This window comes from Balaenoptera musculus, chromosome 19 (assembly GCF_009873245.2).
Source record: "Balaenoptera musculus isolate JJ_BM4_2016_0621 chromosome 19, mBalMus1.pri.v3, whole genome shotgun sequence".
In the NCBI taxonomy this organism is placed as follows: Eukaryota; Metazoa; Chordata; class Mammalia; order Artiodactyla; family Balaenopteridae; genus Balaenoptera; species Balaenoptera musculus.
The window spans coordinates 992,662-1,011,342 of record NC_045803.1 but is presented as its reverse complement, the minus strand read 5'-3'; the positions used below and the strand labels follow the sequence as shown (position 1 = coordinate 1,011,342).

Below are 18,681 nucleotides of genomic sequence, written 5' to 3'. Positions count from 1 at the left end.
TGGCCCCGCTTGCCGCAACTAGAGAAAGCCCTCGCACAGAAACGAAGACCCAACACAAGCCATAAATAAATAAATAAATACAAATTAAAAAAAATTTTGTTAAAAAAAATAATAATAATAATTAAAAAAAAAAAAGTGGCAACTTCCCTGGTGGTCCAGTGGTTAAGACTCCTCACTTCCACTGCAGAGGGCACAGGTTCCATCCCTGGTCAGTGAACTAAGATCCCACATGCCTGGCAGCACGGCCAAAAATAATAATAATTAAATAAGATGAAAAATTAAAAAAGGAAAGAAAATAAATTTTAAAAGACAATTTAAAAAAAAGAATGTAATTTCCTGATTGTATTTTCCATTTATTGTTTCACCCCCCACCCCAAAAGAAAAAGTAAGTTTATGAAGAGCAGGGAATTTCTCAGTTTTGTTCACTAAAGTATCTCAGGTGCGTAGAAAAGCATCTGGCACATTTCAAATAACCAATAAATATCTGTTGAATAAATGAATGGATGTGTTATTTTGGTGTTTATTCTTTAAAATTTTGGCGTGTGCCCCAAGTGAGAATGAAACGGAGCAGGACCCTATGCTCCTTGCCCCCCCATGTCCTCAGCCTGCTTTTGTCTGTGGAAAAACTTCAGCAAAAGAATAAGTTTAATCAGAGAAGTGAGAAAATGCAGAGACAAAGGAAAACAGTCAAAGGAGACCAAATAATAATTGTTTAGTCATTAAGCAAAAATCAAGGATCTTTAGTTCCTCCTTAAAGACTGTAGATAATACTCTGAGCCATTTCCTGAGCTGTCTTGTAGATACTGAAACCCCCACCAGGTGGAAGAAGTTAACAGCATGATGACCAGGCTGTAGCCATGACATAAGCTGCCACAATTCTGAGAATTGGCCTCAGAGAAATAGGGAAAGAACGGACCCTGAACCTGAAGACTAACTGTGCTTAAAACAATCAAGAGAACGCTGATCAGAGCACAGATGACCAATTTCAAGATGACTGTTAGAGCTGACTGTGCTGTTTCTGCATGTGGTCCCCTCCCTCCGTCTATAAAAGCTGTTGCCCACTGATTGTCGCGGGGGGTGGGTGTGGGGGTGGGGGTGGAGTCAGCCTTAGGACAGGCGTCCACCCTCCCCATCCCCCGGTTGCCGGCATCCAAAATAAAGCAGTTTCCTTTCCACCAACCTGGCCTCTTTATTGGCTTTTGAGTGGCGAGCAGCCGGACCCCACTTTCGGTTACAATAAGACAGTGAGTTCCAAGCTCAGTGGTCCAACGAGACTTTCCCTGCCTGCTGCCCTGTCCTCTGTCCACACCCTTTATCTCTAGTGCAGCCACAGGCACCTAAAAAGGTGGGGAGCGGAGATGGAAACTTGGAAAGAGGCCTTAACTGAAGAAAGGGACCCTTTGTATTTAAATAATATATAATCATTTAATTTACTGGCAATTTAATAGCTAAACTGGACCTAAAGAAGACTGGGGACTGAAAGTTGCAGAGTGCAATTTTATTAACAAATACCAGAAAAGTCCAATGTTTTCCATGCACTTCTTCCAGTAGATGGAGCGTGTGGGGGTAGGGAAGGCTTATATGCAAAACCAGTTTGAAAGAGCAGTTTGGAGAAAACGGATTCTGTGTACAGTCGAGGCAAAAGCTCACATGCTAGTTATTGCGAACACATTTGTGATCTGGCTTCCAATAGGAAATTAGGGTTCAGTCTCATTGAGAAACTAGAAGGTGCCCTGTAGAAATGGCCTGAATCCTGGAACAGGGGCATTCTGCGGGGTAAATTGTGACACTTCTCTGATTCCCTTGCTATCGGGCTGGGATAATGCTCCACTATGTGGAGAAGCCCATTCATCCATCCTCTTTCCTGGGCTGTCTCCAGGTATTTTACTATGGTGAATATTCTTGCAAATCTTGGTATGAAAGAAGGCTTTTCTTTGGAAAGACCTCTGGGAGATGGGTTGTGAAATAACAGCAAATAAATATATATATTGGACTCTGCCCGGTTCCCCAGCACAGCGCCCCCAAAACCCTTGTATTTTCCTAAGAGATAAGAGCACTAGGAGCTTTTTGTTTGTTTTTGTTTTTGGTTGCGACACGGAGCTTGTCGGATGGTAGTTTCCTGACCAAGGCTCGAACCCGCACCCACAGCAGTGAAAGAGTGGACGCTTACCACTGGACCTCCAGGGAATTCCTCTGGGAGCATCTTTTGTTCTAAAATTTGATCTTGGACCCTGGCTTCTGACACAAAGCACCTAAATCCTTTTAAATTTCCTGGATGAAAGGAGTGTCTTTGGCTTTAAATGAGGTGATGCTTGGTGGGCTCCTGGATGGCTTCAGGATGGGGACTGATCACCAGAAAGACCGAACTATGATTAGAAGCTTGGAACTTTCAGCCCCACCGCACCCTTGCATCCCTGGAAGTGGAGAAGAACTGGAGATTGAGTTAATAATGGATCATGCATTCTTAAGTTCAGGACTTGGAGATCTTCCAGGTTGCAGAACACATCCATGTGCCAGGAGGGTGGCATGCCCCTACTCTACAGGGACAGAAGCTCCTGTGCTCGGGACCCTTCCTGATCTCTCCCTCTGTAACTCTGTCTGGCTGTTCATCTGTACCCTTTATCATACCCTTTAAAATATAATAAACTGTTTAAGTAAGTGAGTATTTCCCTAAATTCTGTGAACCGTTCTAGTGAATAATCCAATTCGAAGAGGGCAGTTAGGGGAACCTCTGATTTGCAGCCAAATCAGACAGAAGTTGTGGGTAACATGGGTACCCACTATCTGCAATTGGCCTCTGAAGTGGGGGGCAATCATATGGGACTGAGCCCTTAACCTGAGGGATTTTCACTAACCCGAATTAGTGTCAGAATTCACTGAATTGTAGAACACCCAGTTGGTGCCACAGACAATTGGTTGGTGTGAGAAAACAGCCACACTTCTGATGTCAGAAGTGTTGAGTGTGGTTACTTCAAAAAGACACACGCACCCCAATGTTAATAGCAGCACTATTTACAATAGCCAAGTTATGGAAGCAACCTACGTGCCATCAACAGATGAATGGATAAAGACGATGTGGTATATATATACAATGGAATATTAGTCATAAAAAAGACGGAAATTCTGACATTCGCAACAATATGGTTGGAACTAGAGTATTATGCTTAGTGAAATAAATCAGACAAAGATACATACTCTATGTTATCACTTATATGTGGAATCTAAAAAAAAGAAATAAGTGAATGTATATGATAAAATAGAAACAGACTCACAGATATAGAGAACAAACTAGTGGTTACCGGTGGGGAGAAGGAAGGGGAGAGGGACACAATATGGGAAGGAGACTAATAGATACAAACTACGATGTATAAAAGAAATAAGCAACAAGAATCTATTGTACAGCACAGGGAAATATAGCCATTATTTTCTAATAACTTTAAATAGAGTATAATCTATAAAAATCTTGAATTACTATTGTATTGAATCATACCTGAAACTAATATAATATGGTAAATCAACTACACTTCAATGAAAAAAAATAGTGTTGAGTATGGCAGTAGAGTGAGAGTAAAGGAGAAACACAAGTATTTTTCCAATACCCAGCGGCAAACTTTTTCAAAGTGGTTTTTACCCATTGTAGCACCATTAGCAATACAAAAGATCTTGAATGTCCATGTCTTCTGAAATGCTTGGTTTTGTGACTGCTCTGACTTTAATACCTGGACCCCCGGGGTAGAGTTTATTGGAATCAGCAAGTAAGATAAATAAGTTAAAAAAAAAAAAACAGCTCTTTCTCTCACACCCTCTGCTTAGCCAATATGCTTGGATTTTGCAGGTTAAATGCACAGTTGACACGTCTCCCTGACACACCAGCTGCCTGTCTGACTCTACTTGGCATCACACACATCACACAGGTACTGAAATCATAAATAGAATGAGTGCCTGGCCTCCACCCAGCTCCAAGCTCAGTGATTATATGCAGAGTTCAACAATACAAAGGTGGATTCCCACTGGTAACCTCCTGTGCATTCGACTGAGGTGGAGAGTCAGCTACAAGTCCAGACTAACACGTTTGGGGAGTTTCTGCTTCTAAATGAAACGGGAGAGAAGGGGGCAGGGCACAACCTTTAAAAGAATGACATAGCTCAAGGCCATGACCCAAACTGGTTAGAACCAAATAAATCCAAGATGGCGGATGAGTTGACTTCCACCAGACCTTGAGCATCAGTATATACTCACTGTAACACATCAGCACACTAAGTGACACACCCACAGTCACCATGACAGATCCCAGACCAACCGTAAAAGGCCAAAAAGTGGGTGGTGGCCCAATTCCTAGAAATTCCTACCCCTTCCCCAAAATAGCTGGAATACTCCTCCCACTCATTAGCCTATGAAATTACCCACTCCTATAAAAACTGACAACCCCATACCCTGGTGCCGCTCTTGCCTTCTGAGATGGTCCACACTCTGTCTGTGGAATGTGTTTCTCTCTGAATAAATCCACTTCTTTTTAAAAAATATATATATATTTTAAATTAATTTATTAATTTATTTATTTTTGGCTGTGTTTGGTCTTCGTTGCTACGCACGGGCTTCCTCTAGTTGCGGCGAGTAAGAGCCACTCTTCATTGCGGTGCATGGGCCTCTCATTGCAGTGGCTTCTCTTGTTGTGGAGCACGGGCTCTAGGTGCACGGGCTTCAGTAGTTGTGGCATGCGGGCTCAGTAGTTGTGGCTCACGGACTTAGTTGCTCCGCGGCATGCGGGATCCTCCTGGACCAGGGCTCAAACCCGTGTCCCCTGCATTGGCAGGCGGATTCTTTTTTTCTATTTTTTTAAAAATTAATTAATTTATTTATTTTTGGCTCTGTTGGGTCTTCATTTCTGTGCGAGGGCTTTCTCTAGTTGTGGCAAGCGGGAGCCACTCTTCATCGCGGTGCACGGACCTCTCACTATCGCAGCCTCTTTTGTTGCGGAGCATAGGCTCCAGACGCACAGGCTCAGTAGTTGTGGTTCACGGGCCCAGTTGCTCCGCAGCATGTGGAATCTTCCCAGACCAGGGCTCGAACCCGTGTCCCCTGCATTGGCAGGCGGATTCTCAACCACTGCACCACCAGGGAAGCCCAGCAGGTGGATTCTTAACCACTGTACCACCAAGGAAGCCCCCCCAGTAAACCCACTTCTTACCCATCACTTTGTCTCTCACTGAATTCTTTCTGTGACAAGACATCAAGAACCTGAGCTTCGTTAAGTCCTGAGACCAGGTGTGTTATCTCAGTTAAAAGAACGTGGGTCCAGGTCCCAATCTGAGGCCCACAGTTTCATAAACAGAGGGTTCCTGTGCAGAAAGGAACCAAGAAGGTCACTGGATTTTTCTCTGCAGGTGGGTTGCCCTCTGTTTATTCCAAGTGGAGCTGGCTTACCCCTTACAGTTGTGAATCCAGTTTCCTCTTTAAGATATTTATTTATAATTGAAAAATGAATTCATTAAAATATTTAATAGTGATTATGTGTAGGAGCATTGTATCCCTTCCTATGGAAACCCAAATAAGGCTTGGGGCTACTCTCTAGCTGTGACCCTGTTTACTCTCACCACAGCCCTGATCACTGTAAGATTTTTTTGTTTGTTTTTGGGTTTTTTTGGCCGCACCGCATGGTGTGCAGGATATTAGTTCCCAGACCAGGGATTTAACCCAGGCCCAAGGCAGTAAAAGCGCCAAGCCCTAACCACTGGACTGCCAGGGAACTCCCAGAATTTTCTTTTTATTCATTTGTAATCCACGTGGCTCCCTCACTTCATCCCAGACTGACTTGTGTCCTTTCCTGACAGTCCTCTGATTGCCCCCTGGGAGTCACCCCAGACTCTAAGATCTTCTCAGTCTACTTTGTTGTCCTGAGGACACTGGTCATCTGACTTTGTCTTGGGCATTTACTTAGCACAGGCAAGAGAAACCCCCTCTCTGAGCCTCGGTTTCTTCCTGTGCAAAATGGAGAGGATGGGGGGGCCTGATCCCAGGGCTCCGAGAGCAGGTAAGGAGAGGATGCACTGGCCACACCCACATCCCCACCCTGCCCCGACAACGCAATTACTGTGGGGCATGGTCGCCCTAGTGCTAGCTTGTCGGCGGTGTCCTGGGGGGACAGGGAATGACTAGGGGGAGCACCCTGGGCATCTACAGCTCAGGTCTGTCCCGGGAAATACTCTTCAGGCCCCCCACTCCAAGAGCGCTTTCCATCACTCTGCTCTAATCGCTGCCAGACCTCCTCAACTTGGGGGATATCAGGAGTGAGGGGCACTGTGCCTCCTCCCAGAGTCTCTGTGCCTACTCTGGGCTGCACCTATACGGAGGCCTGGCTGGGCTTGGGGACGTGGAGCCTCCACCTGCTGTTATCCAATGGAGGTCTCGCTGCTCGCAGCTTACAAACTCAATTACATACTCACAAATGGCCATAGAAAAGAAAGGTGCCTTTAATCAGAATGCTGACAATCTGGGGAGATGGTGGACTCAGCGTCCCCCAAAAAACACCTCTAGAGATTCTGCTCGGCCATGAAAGTTTTAAAGGAAAGGAGGGACGTCATCTCAGTTAATCATTGAGATTGCAACAGGAGGGTAGGGGGCAGGGCACAATGTTTGAAAGGATGACATAGCCCGAGGACATGACATAAATGGATTAGAACCAAATGGGTCCAAGATGGTGGACAAGTTGACTTCCCCTAGACCATGAGCTTCATTATATGCTCATTGTAACACAGGAGTGAGCTAAATGACACACCCATAGGTGCCATGACAGTTCTAAGGCGACAATAAGGATCAAAAATTGGGCGGTGGCCCAATTCCTGGAAATTCCTGCCCCTTCCCAAAATAGATGGAATACTTCTCCCACTCATTATCCTATGAGAAATTACCCACCACTATAAAAACTGACAACCCCACACCCTCGTGCCTTTCTCACCTTCTGAGATGGCCCACGCTCTGTCTGTGAAGTGTGTTTCTCTCTAAATAAATCCACCTCTTACCTATCACTTTGTCTATCACTGAATTCTTTCTGCGATTAGACATCAAGAACCTGAGCTTCATTAAGTCCTGAAGCCAGGTGTGCGATCTCAGTTGGAAGACTGTGGGTTTTGGCCGGGTTCAAGTCCCAGCACTTGGGTTCAAGTCCCAATCAGGGTCTTGGCCAGGTTCGAGTCCCGGCACGTGGGTTCAAGTCCCAATCTGAGGTGCACGGTTTCAAGATGGCGGATCAGAGTCCTTGCCATCCTCCACTGCATGCAGGCTCGTGGACTTCTTGTGATCTTCCCCTAGATGTTATCTTGTTCACACAGTTCGTTTGTGAGATCATTGAAGGGGAAGCTAGGGAAGAGATCTGGTCATCTGTTAATTACTTATTTTTCATTTCTGCTTCTTTGATCTACAGAAAGAAATGACAAGTTAGGCAAGGTATTCTGTGATTAAAAGACTTGAAAGGTGTGCTTGGGCCGGAGATTAGTAGAGCATGCGGGTGACTGGTTTAAAAGTTTGTTACAGTATAACTTTGCTAAAATGACAAGAAAAGGGGCTTCCTGCTGAGGGCCTTGTCGCTGGCCACTGGTCTAGTGGCTAAGATTCAGCGCTCTCGGTGCTGCAGCCTAACTGAATTCATTCTCTGGCCGGGGAAGGGAAATCCTGCTTCAAGCCGCTGCAGGCCGAGGCCACCCGAGATCAGAAGGATCAATAAAGTTTGCAGAAACACTTACTTAAAAAGCCCAAATTCCGCAATGGTTTTCTGGGAAGAGTTTTTATAGGCAAAATCCGGGGGTGGGCTGCAGGGTGTGTAACCCTCCTCTGATTGGTTGGTGATAAGGTAACAGGGTGGTCTTTCAGGAATCTCAGTCATCAGCCTTCTGGTTCCAGCCAGTCTGGGGTCCATGTGCTTGTGTTCAGCCAGAAGCTACCATCCTCCACATGGGTAGGGGCCTCAGATCCTGCAGAAGAACTCAAAAATATATTGTTATGTATATCGCTTGAGGTGGAACCAGGACCCTGCTTTATTCCTGCGCTATTGTTTTCTTGACCGCTCCTCCTTTGTTTCTGCATTCCCTCCCTTCCCTAATTAGTGACTGTATGGATATGCCCTTTGGAACTCAGAAAAGGTCTAGGAGGCTGAAGCTTTTTTTCTTTTTTCTTTTTTTTAGCCACAAGGCATGTAGGATTCTAGTTGCCCCGACCAGGGTTCGAACCCGTGCCCCCTGCAGTGGAAGCATGGAGTCTTAACCACTGGACCACCAGGGAATCCAAAGAACGTAAGGAGGGGTTTTGTACCTCAGAGGGCCCTGCAGGGTCCTGCTCGGTTTCATTATGAACATTTCTCACAGCAACCTACCTGGAGAAGCAGATTTCTGGGGGAAATGCACGGTCAGAGAAGTGAAGTGTTTTCCTATATGATCAGGCCCAGCCGTATGGCTGCTCTCTTGCTCTCTGTACATCCCCTGCCCGATCAGTCCCTGTCTCACTTACACCCCACTCACCTGACTGACCTCCCTCTTAATCATAAAGCCTAATCAGTAAATGCCTACATACTCCCCCCACCCCACACCCCATCACCTCAGCTCGCAGGATCTTAGTTCCCCGACCAGGACCACGAGAGTGAAAGTGCGGAGTCTTAACCACTGGACCACAGGGAAGTCCTTGTTCTAATCTTTAGATTAGGACTATCTCCACTGTGACAGTTTATTAAAGGGACTGTGAGGGGAGTGCTCCTCTGCCAGTTTTCCTGGCAACAGGTGAGCCAACCTGATGTCAGTTCTTCCTGGAACAGGCAACCTCCCTCTTCCCTGTGAGAAATGGAATATTTCCTGCCATGTCAGTAAACAAAGGATGTCACAGTCATCAGTGATTGCAGCCACAGCCTATGGTGAGCTGGTGAGCCCCGAGGGAACTCAGGAAGGAAACAGAGAATACCTGCCATCTAGCAGCCATCAGACTGCAGCCACTGCCCACGGTGAGCCCTGAGGGAACTCAGGGTGAGAAAACACAGGACACTGGCCTTGGGTAACTAAGGTGCATATCAAAGGAATGATTGCAGTGAGCCCAGACTCTTGCATCTTCCCATACACAGAAAAGCACTAAATTCCTTAACTTGAGATTTCTAATTTTCTTTTCATTTTAAAGTATATTTATTTATTTATGGCTGCGTTGGGTCTTCGTTGCTGCGCGCGGGCTTTCTCTAGTTGCGGCGAGCGGGGGCTACTTTTCCTTGCAATGCGTGGGCTTCTCATTGCGGTGGCTTCTCTTGTTGCAGAGCACAGGCTCTAGGCGCGAGGGCTTCAGTAGTTGCGGCATGTGGGCTCAGTAGTTGTGGCGCACAGGCTTAGTTGCTCTTCAGCATGTGGGATCTTCCCGGACCAGGGCTCGAACCTGTGTCCCCTGCATTGGCAGGCGGATTCTTAACCACTGTGCCACCAGGGAAGTCCCTAGTTTTCTTTTATTAACAGTAATCTTTTGTTCCTACCACCTGCCCTTTGTTGCAAAACTCCTGTATATCCTGGCTCCCCCCTCACCTCCTCGGAGCAGTTCTCTCAAGGTTACTTGAGATGCTGCCACCCGGGCTTCAAGTTCGAAAAATTTCCACTGAATAAAACATAACTCTCAACTTTTAGGTTGTATGTATTTTTTTAGTCGACACCTGGTAGCGAAGACAGCTGCCCTGTCCTGCCCGTCATCTGCTGCACACAGTGGGGTGTGGCTCCAAGAACTTTTTGCTTCAGGTGGGTGAGATCCCCCCACCTATTAGACCATCGATGTCTCTGCCGCTGACCTCAGGCATTCCTCAGTCTTGAGGCTGGGCAAGTACAGGGCTTGCAGGACTGCTGGATGCAGCCCAACACTTTCCCAAGGTCACACAGCAGGAAAGTTTTGGGGTCTAGAGGTTGAATACAAACTCCCAAGACTGACCCCAGAGCTGGGTTTAAACATTTTATCAGGGCACGTGAAGCGCTTCATGCCCCACCAGGGCTGGTGGCAGACAGCAAGGACCAGGGAGGCTCAGCTGCTGCTGCTGCTGCTGCTGCTGCTTTTTGAGTTGTTTGAATTCTAACCATGACCGTTTTCCCTCATTCCTCTGAATCCCAGAGCACTCACCGTCTGCCTGCACAGTCCTCAAGGGGGCGTCATCGTCTGTCAGCTCCAAGGGCCTCTCCCATGGGAGGCGTTTCTCTCAGACACAATTTCATTATGTCCAAAGGCTGCGTCCGCCTCCACCTTGAGCCCAGCACACAGTCGGCTGACCAAGAAACTGGTCTTAAAGAGAACTAAATGAAAAGCAGAGGGCTCTTCACACGCATGTTGTCTGAAAAAAAAATGCACGACCTAAAAGTTGAGAATTCTGTTTTATTTGGCGGGTTTTCTGAGGACTTCAAGCCCGGGAGGCAGCCTCTCAGATAGTTGAAGAGGTCAGGGAGGAGCCAGGATCTAGAGGAGTTTTTGCAACAAAGACCATGTAGTCGGAACATCAAAAGATTACTGTTAATTAAAGAAAAGCAGGACTTCCCTGGTGGCGCAGTGGTTAAGAATCCACCTGCCAATGCAGGGGACTCGGGTTCGAGCCCTGGTCCGGGAAGATCCCACTTGCCACGGAGTAACTAAGCCCGTGCGCCCCAACTACTGAGCCTGCGCTCTAGAGCCCACGTGCCACAACTACTGAAGCCTGTGCACCTAGAACCCGTACTCCACAACAAGAGAAGCCACCGCAATGAGAAACCCCTGCGTCCGCAACGATAGAGCAGCCCCCGCTCGGCGCAACTAGAGAAAGTCCTCGTGCAGCAGTGAAGACCCAACACAGTCAAAAATAAATTAAAAAAATAAAGAAAAGCAGATATCTCAAGTTAAGGAATTTAGCGCTTTTCTATATATGGGAATATGCAAGAGTTGGGGCCCATTGAAATCATTCCCTTAATCTGCACCTTAACTACCCAGGGCCAGTATCCTGAGTGCCTGAGTGGGGGGCGGGGCCGGGTCTGCTTCCTGCAAAAACAACTTAGGAATGTGTGTCAGGCCTTTATATCTTTTTTTTTAAATTTATTTATTTTTATTTATTTATGGCTGTGTTGGGTCTTCGTTTCTGTGCGAGGGCTTTCTCTAGTTGGGGCAAGCGGGGGCCACTCTTCATCGCGGTGCGCGGGCCTCTCACTATCGCGGTCTCTCTTGTTGTGGAGCACAGGCTCCAGACGTGCAGGCTCAGCAATTGTGGCTCACGGGCCCAGCTGCTCCGCGGCATGTGGGATCCTCCCAGACCAGGGCTCGAACCCGTGTCCCCTGCATTGGCAGGCAGACTCTCAACCACTGCGCCACCAGGGAAGCCCAGGCCTTTATATCTTACATGGCGGATTTACAGCCCCGCTTTTGTCCTTTGAAAACTATGTATATACATCAGTGGAACAGAGATAGAGCTAATCTTTTAGTCCTATGGGTCTCTGGTTATTGACTCAAAGACCAGAGCCTTGGGGAATTCCCTGGCAGTCCAATGGTTAAGACTCCGCACTTCCACTTCAGGGGGCCCGGGTTCCGAAGGCGGCATGGTGAAGCCTCCCCCCAAAAAACCCCCAAAAAACCTGAAGTCTTCAGGTGTTGGGCCTGTTTGCTCAAGGCCATCCCCCCGTCCTTTTCCAAGATGGCCACACTCTTGTCTTCCTGTCTCGGTTATACATATATGTCTGTTTCTTATTAAGATATTTAATATGTCAAAGTGCTGCACTTGGGGGTAGCATGTTTAGGGAGTGTGAGTTATGCATGTCTCACCTGGATGGACTCTGACCTTTTGACCTGATGAAGTCATAGAGAACACCTGTCAGAAACTCAAGCTACTTATCTGACCCTTACCATAAAATAACTCGTGATTCCTTAAGGACAAATATTTTCTGAGCGAGAGTCAATTACAATTCTCAACCAGGCAACTTTAACAACCTCAGGGCTTTTTGCTTTATAAGCCCCTGACTCTTTTTCTTCCCTGAACACTCTTTAGGGGTTACCTGTATCTGTGTCTCCTGAATTGCAAGTCTTAAGACTCCAAATAAACTCTTTTTAAAATTTGAAGCCTCTTGCATTGTATGTATATATATATATATATTAAATTAATTAATTAATTTATTTTTGGTTGCGTCGGGTCTTTGTTGCTGCATGTGGGCTTTCTCTAGCTGCCGCGAGCGGGGGTTACTCGTTGTTGCAGTGCACAGGCTTCTCATTGTGGTGGCTTCTCGTTGTGATGCACAGGCTCTAGGAGCGGGGCCTTCAGCAGTTGTGACGCATGGGCTTCAGTAGTTGTGACTCTCAGGCTCTAGAGCGCAGGCTCAGTAGTTGTGGCACAAGGGCTTAGTTGCTCTGCTGCGTGTGGGATCTTCCTGGACCAGGGCTCAAACCCGTGTCCCCTGCATTGGCAGGCAGATTCTTAACCATTGTGCCACCAGGGAAGTCCTTGCATTATATTTTTTGCTACAGGCATGTAACAGGCATTCTACTGGCATGTAAAAAGCAATTAGATAATGTCGATGAAAAACTGATAGTCAGTCTAAGAAAGAAATAGAGGGACTTCCCTGGTGGTTCAGTGGTTAAGACTCCGAGCTCCCAGTGTAGGGAGCCCAGGATCCCTGGTCAGGGAACTAGATCCCGCATGCATGACACAACTAAGAGTTTGCACGATGCAACTAAAGATCCCACACGCTGCAACGAAGATCCTGCGTGCCACAACTAAGACCCTATGCAGCCAAATAAATAAATAAATAAATAAAATTTTTTTAAAGAAAAAAGAAATAGAGTATTTTGGGCAGTCTGGTGGGCGTGGCTGGCCCATAGACTAGTTGGTTGTCAGGCCCTGACTTGTTTGGAGGCTGCTGTCTGCTGGTGGGTGGGACACCTAACCTCTACACAGCTAAGGGCCTGGGCAGAGGAAGAGTTGAGCTTGTGGGCAAAGATGGGCAAGAGAAGAATTTTGAGAATGACCACTCCTCTGCTAGATCAGAGAAGGTTGCAGGACAGGCCGGGAACTGAGAACATCACTAGATTTATCTTTGTAGTTGCCATGTGTTTAACAGCAAGAGGAACTGGATTCTAATAATCTATTTTCCTGTTTAAGACAATTATATTTGGAAAGTGGATCAATTAAATTGTTCAGTCATGATAGTATGTAGAAATGTCCCTTTGGATGTAAATGCCCAGGAAGCCCTGTGTTTCTCTCACTGTAGCTGTATCACTGTCAGGACTTGAATATTTTATTCATTTGTCATCCACATGGCTTCCTTCCTCACTTCACTCTAGACTCATTCTTGTATTCCCTCCTCTTCCCAGACTTCCCAGGCTGCCCCTTCTAAAGTTACCCCAGGGAATTCCCTGGTGGTCCAGTGGTTAGGACTCCGTACTCTCACTGCCAAGGGCCCAGGTTCAATCCCTAGTCGGGGAACTAAGATCCCACAAGTCGCGAGGTGTGGGGGCAGGGGAGGGGGAATTGCCCCAAACTCTCTAGTCTCCTCTGTTTTATTTTTGCTTTACTTCAGAATCCTTAGGACCGTTTTACATTTTCTTGATTGATTGATTGATTGATGCGGGATCTTAGTTCTCTGACCAGGGATCGAACCCCTTGCCTTCTGCATTGAGAGCACGGAGTCTTAACCACTGCACCATCAGGAAAGTCCATTTATTTATTTATTTTAAATTGAAGTATAGTTGATTTGCAGTGTTGTGTTAATTTCTGCTGTTCAGGACAGTGATTCAGTTATACATATATATACATTCTTTTTCATATTCTTTTCCATTATGGTTTATTACAGGATATTGGATATAGTTCCCTGTGCTATACAGTAGGACCTTGTTATTTATCCACTCTATATATAATTGTTTGCATCTGATAATCCCGAACTCACACTCCTTCCTTCCCCCATCCCCCCTCTCCCTTGGCAGCAACAAGTCTGTTCTCTATGTCTGGTAGTCTTTTTCTCTTTCATAGATAGGTTCAGTTGTGTCATATTTTAGATTCCACATATAAGTGACAGCATATGGTATTTGCCTTTCTCTTTCTGATTTACTTAGTATGATAATCTCTAGGTCCATCCATGTTGCTGCAAATGGCATTATTTCATTCTTTTTTATGGCTGAGTAGTATTCCATTGTATATACGTACCACATATTCTTTATCCATTCATCTGTCGATGGACATTTAGGTTGTTTCCATGTCTTGACTATTGTGAATAATGCTGCTGTGAACATAGGGGTGCATGTATCTTTTTGAACTATAGTTTTGTCTGGATATATGCCCCAGGAGTGGGATTGCAGGATCATATAGTAGTTCTATTTTTAGTTTTTTCAGGAACTGCCATACTGTTTTCCATTGTGGCTGCACCAACTTACATTCCCACCAACAGTGTAGGAGGGTTCCCTTTTCTCTACACCCTCTCCAGCATTTATTATTTGTAGACATTTTAATGATGGTCATTCTGACTGGTGTGAGGTGGTACCTCATTGTAGCTTTGATTTGTATTTCTCTCATAACTAAGGTTGTTGAGCATCTTTTCATTTGTCTATTGGCCATGTGTATTGGGTTGGCCAAGAATTCCTTTGGGTTTTAAATAAAAATAAAGGACATTTTTCATTTTCAAGAACTTTATTTCAGGAACTTTATTGAACAGTGTATTCACCCTTTTGTTCCACTACCTTCTGCCATTTTACAGGCAACTTCATAATTCCACCTTCCCAAAACTTTTTATCTTTTTGAGCAAAGAACTGTTCCAGGTGCTTTTTACAGTCTTCCAGGGAACTGAATTTTTTTCCATTAAGAGGATTTTGTAAAGACTGAAATAAATGGAAATCCAAAGGTTCAATGTCTGGTAAATATGGCAGATGAATCAGAACTTCCCAGCCAGGCTATAACAGTTTCTGCCTGGTCATCAAAGAAACATGTGGTCTTGTGTTATCCTGATGGAAGATTATGTGTTTTCTGTTGACTAATTCCGTACGCTTTCTTCGAGTGCTGCTTTCAGTTGGTCTAATTGGGAGCAGTACTTGTTGGAAGTAATCATTTGGTTTTCTGGAAGGTGCTCATAATAGAGGACTCCCTTCCAATCCCACCATATACACGTCACATTCTTTGGACAAAGACCGGCCTTTGGTGTGGTTGGTGGTGGTTCATTTTGCTTGCCCCATGATCTATTCCATTCCACATTATTATACAGTATCCACTTTTCATTGCCCATCACAATTTGTTTTTAAAACAGAATGTTTTCATTACATTTCAGTAGAGAATCACGTGAGGAAATATGGTCAAGAAGGTTTTTTTCATTTAACTTATGTTGAACCCAAACATCAAAGCGATTAACATAACCAAGCTGGTGCAAATGACTTTCAACACTTGATTTGGATATTTCGAGTATGTCAGCTATCTCCCGCATGGTATAATGTTGATTGTTCTCAATATCTCAGTTTGATCGCTATCACGTTTGAGTGGTCTACCTGATCATGGAACATCATCCAGCGAGAAATCTCCAGCACGAAACTTTGCAAATCACTTTTGACACATTTGATCAGTCACAGCACTTTCTCCATACACTGCACACATCTTTCCTTTCTGTGCTTCATTTGCGTTTTTACCTTTCTTGAAATAATAAAGCATAATATGCCAAAAATGTTGTTTTTTTTCCTTCCATCTTCAATATTAAAATGGCTGCAAAAAAATTCACCAATTTTGATTTTTTTTTTTTAAATGCACTCTGATACGACAGCTCTCATGATACAATCTAACAAAATTGTTTCAAATCAAGTTAAAGACAACTAAGCACTATAAGAGCCATCTTACGGAAAATACCGAACGAATTTTTTGGCCAGCCCAATTTTTTTTTTCCTTTGGAGAAATGTCTATTTAGGTCTTTTGCCCATTCCTATTGATCATTTATTTAGTTTCTTTGTGAGAATCTGACTCCATCCCTGAAACATGACCTCCTTTTCATTTCACCCAAAAATATGCCTTTTTGACATATTTATTTTGAACTAAAGGAAATTAAGAAGCAGTTAATGCAAGAAAGGCACTGTGTTCTCCCCTTATTTGCCTAAAAGCAGGACGTAAATTTACAAAGGACAAAAATTAATCACCAGAGAAAACTTTAGACCCTTATTAGCCTAGAGACAGCACAAGAGGAATTTGCATAACAAACTTTGCTAACTAGTGGCAAAAAACAAAATTCAGCTGATTAAATTTGAAGATCTAATTGGCTCTATTGAATGATTCATGTATCAGAGACCATCCCGTCTAGCGATTAGAAAGGAGTTCCAAAGGGCTACAGAAAATGAAAGGTTTTTAAAGGCAGAGAGGGGGGTGAGACAAGGAGGTCATAAAGAACGAATTTGTGAACATTGATAAAGGGAAACCTCACTAATATGTGGTCAAGAGGCCAGAAGGGGAGCTTTCAGGAAATACCACTGGACATCAACTACAGGAAGAATTGTCAATTATAAACCCCAACAGAAGAATCATCAACAGGAAAGAATCATCAGTTACAGGCCCCAACAGGAAAAGATGTACATCGCATCTCCTACAAGAAACCTAGTACCCCAGCAACTCCACCAATGAGAAACCCTCATTACCCTAAACTCTCACTTTTCTCCAATAGACTTTCTTTCAAAATAATGCCTCCTGACTTCCTCCCTTTTCTCTATAAAATAACATCTCTCTCCTTTGTTGGACTTGCCTATGGTTTTTGCCATTGCTTGCTTGTTCTGATTTATAATTCTCTGCTATTTCTGAATAAACCAATTTCTGCTGGTAAAATAACTGTTTTATATTATTTTTTTTTTTTAAACTTAATTTATTTTTGGCTGCGTTGGGTCTTTGTTGCTGTGCACTGGCTTTCTCTAGTTGCGGTGAGCAGGGGCTACTTTTTTTTTTTTAAATGATGCTCTCTCTTTTTTAAAAATATATATATTTATTTATTTATTTTTGGCTGTGTTGGGTCGTTTCTGTGCGAGGACTTTCTCCAGTTGCGGCAAGCGGGGGCCACTCTTCATCATGGTGCGCGGGCCTCTCACTATCGCGGTCTCTCTTGTTGCGGAGCACAGGCTCCAGACGCGCAGGCTCAGTAGTTGTGGTGCACGGGCCTAGTTGCTCCGCGGCACGTGGGATCTTCCCAGACCAGGGCTTGAACCCGTGTCCCCTGCATTAGCAGGCAGATTCTCAACCACTGCGCCACCAGGGAAGCCCCAGGGGCTACTCTTCACTGTGGTGCATGGGCTTCTCATTGTGGTGGCTTCTCTTGTTGCAGAGCACGGGCTCTAGGCGCCCTGGCTTCAGTAGCTGTGGCACGTGGGCTCAGCAGTTGTGGCTCGCAGGCTCTAGAGAGCAGGCTCAGTACTTGTGGTGCACGGGCTTAGTTGCTCCGTGGCATGCGGGATCTTCCCAGAGCAAGGCTCGAACCCGTGTCCCCTGCACTGGCAGGCAGATTCTTAACCACTGCACCACTAGGGAAGCCCCTAACTATTTTATTTTTAAGGTCAACAGATTATTTCACGAAGGGCACTCTCCTTTGGGGGATAAAAAGCGTCTAGCTGGCATATTACCTCACTAGTGCTGGACAGAAAATTCCAGACTGACTGGTTAAGATTACATTCTTAGGAGAAGCTAAAACTGCAGTTAGGTTCAGATATTAAGTCTTGCTATGCTGACATGCGTTTAGCACAAGTGACTCCATTTTGGGCCTGTTTTCTCTTTTTTTTTTAACACTAGCTCTTATCCAACATTACTTTCCCACATTATTTGGCATCCCTAGAGACTCAAGTACTTTTTCCTTTCTTTGTTACACCTCAAGTGTATTGTTCTTTGTCGAAGGTATTATATAAGATTGAATTCTAAGTCACTTCTTTTTCTTTTTTTAATGTCCTAAATTATTTATTAGGTAAGAATTTTACAAGCATTACTTATATTAGCGGTAACAGTGGAGCCGGAGAGCAACTGCGCCTTCTCCAAACTTGCGGCCCTTTCTAAGGCCGCGGTTCTTTCTGCCTGCAGATGTCAGCCCTCACATCACCCTGTGTCTAACCCACTTCTTTGAGTTACTCAACCCTGTCTCTCTCATGTATGTATAAACATGTCAATAAACTCCTGTTTGTTTTTCTCTTGTTATTGCCTTTTGTTACAGAGCTTGAGCTGAAAAGGTAAAAACTGGGTGGAGGAAAGTTTCCCCACCTACATCTCTAAATACTTTACAGTGCTGATGAACTGCAGACAACATTCCCCTGCAGTCCGCTTTCGGCCCCTTTAAGAGGAAAGGAAGCCCCCTCCCTTCGCTCTTGAATCCTGGACGCCTTTTCCCAGCGTCCCTAGAGGTGCCCAAGGCTTTTTCTCCGCGGCGGCGGATGAAGAGCGCCCCTTCCCGCGGGCCTGTGGAGTTATGGGAACTACATTGCCCAGAACACACTGCACCAGAAGAAGAGCGGTGTTGCTCCAATGAAAGACCAGGACAGGGGCATTTCCGGTCTTAGGAAGCATGTCAGGGCTGGACTTCCGGCGACTTCCTGGTTGAGGCAGCTTTTGTTTCCCTCGGACTTGTTTACCGTGTCAGAGGCAGTAGAGCTCTGAGTAGCGGTAGGGACTGCTGCTCCCGGCCCCGCTCCGCCCACAGAGTCCGATGGCGGCGGCGGCGCTGAGGGACCCGCCTCAGGTAAACGCTC

The 18,681-nt window shown here is 45.3% G+C and overlaps 2 protein-coding genes across 3 annotated transcripts in view; one reads left to right on the top strand and one right to left on the bottom strand.

Annotated features, from left to right (window-relative positions):
- The window catches only part of LOC118885219 (zinc finger protein 211-like), a 189,000-nt gene that overhangs the window by 86,009 nt on the left and 84,310 nt on the right, over nucleotides 1–18,681 (bottom strand). The window lies entirely within an intron of this gene.
- LOC118885230 (zinc finger protein 586-like) overlaps nucleotides 18,611–18,681 on the top strand; it is a 56,333-nt gene continuing 56,262 nt past the window's right edge. The window contains exon 1 of one of the 2 annotated variants that reach the window (XM_036833732.1): nucleotides 18,611–18,671. In XM_036833732.1, coding sequence (XP_036689627.1) covers nucleotides 18,639–18,671 — 33 coding nt within the window. In that variant the 5' untranslated portion in view covers nucleotides 18,611–18,638. The remainder of the gene's footprint in view (nucleotides 18,672–18,681) is intronic. The other variant, XM_036833730.1, reaches the window with a different exon arrangement.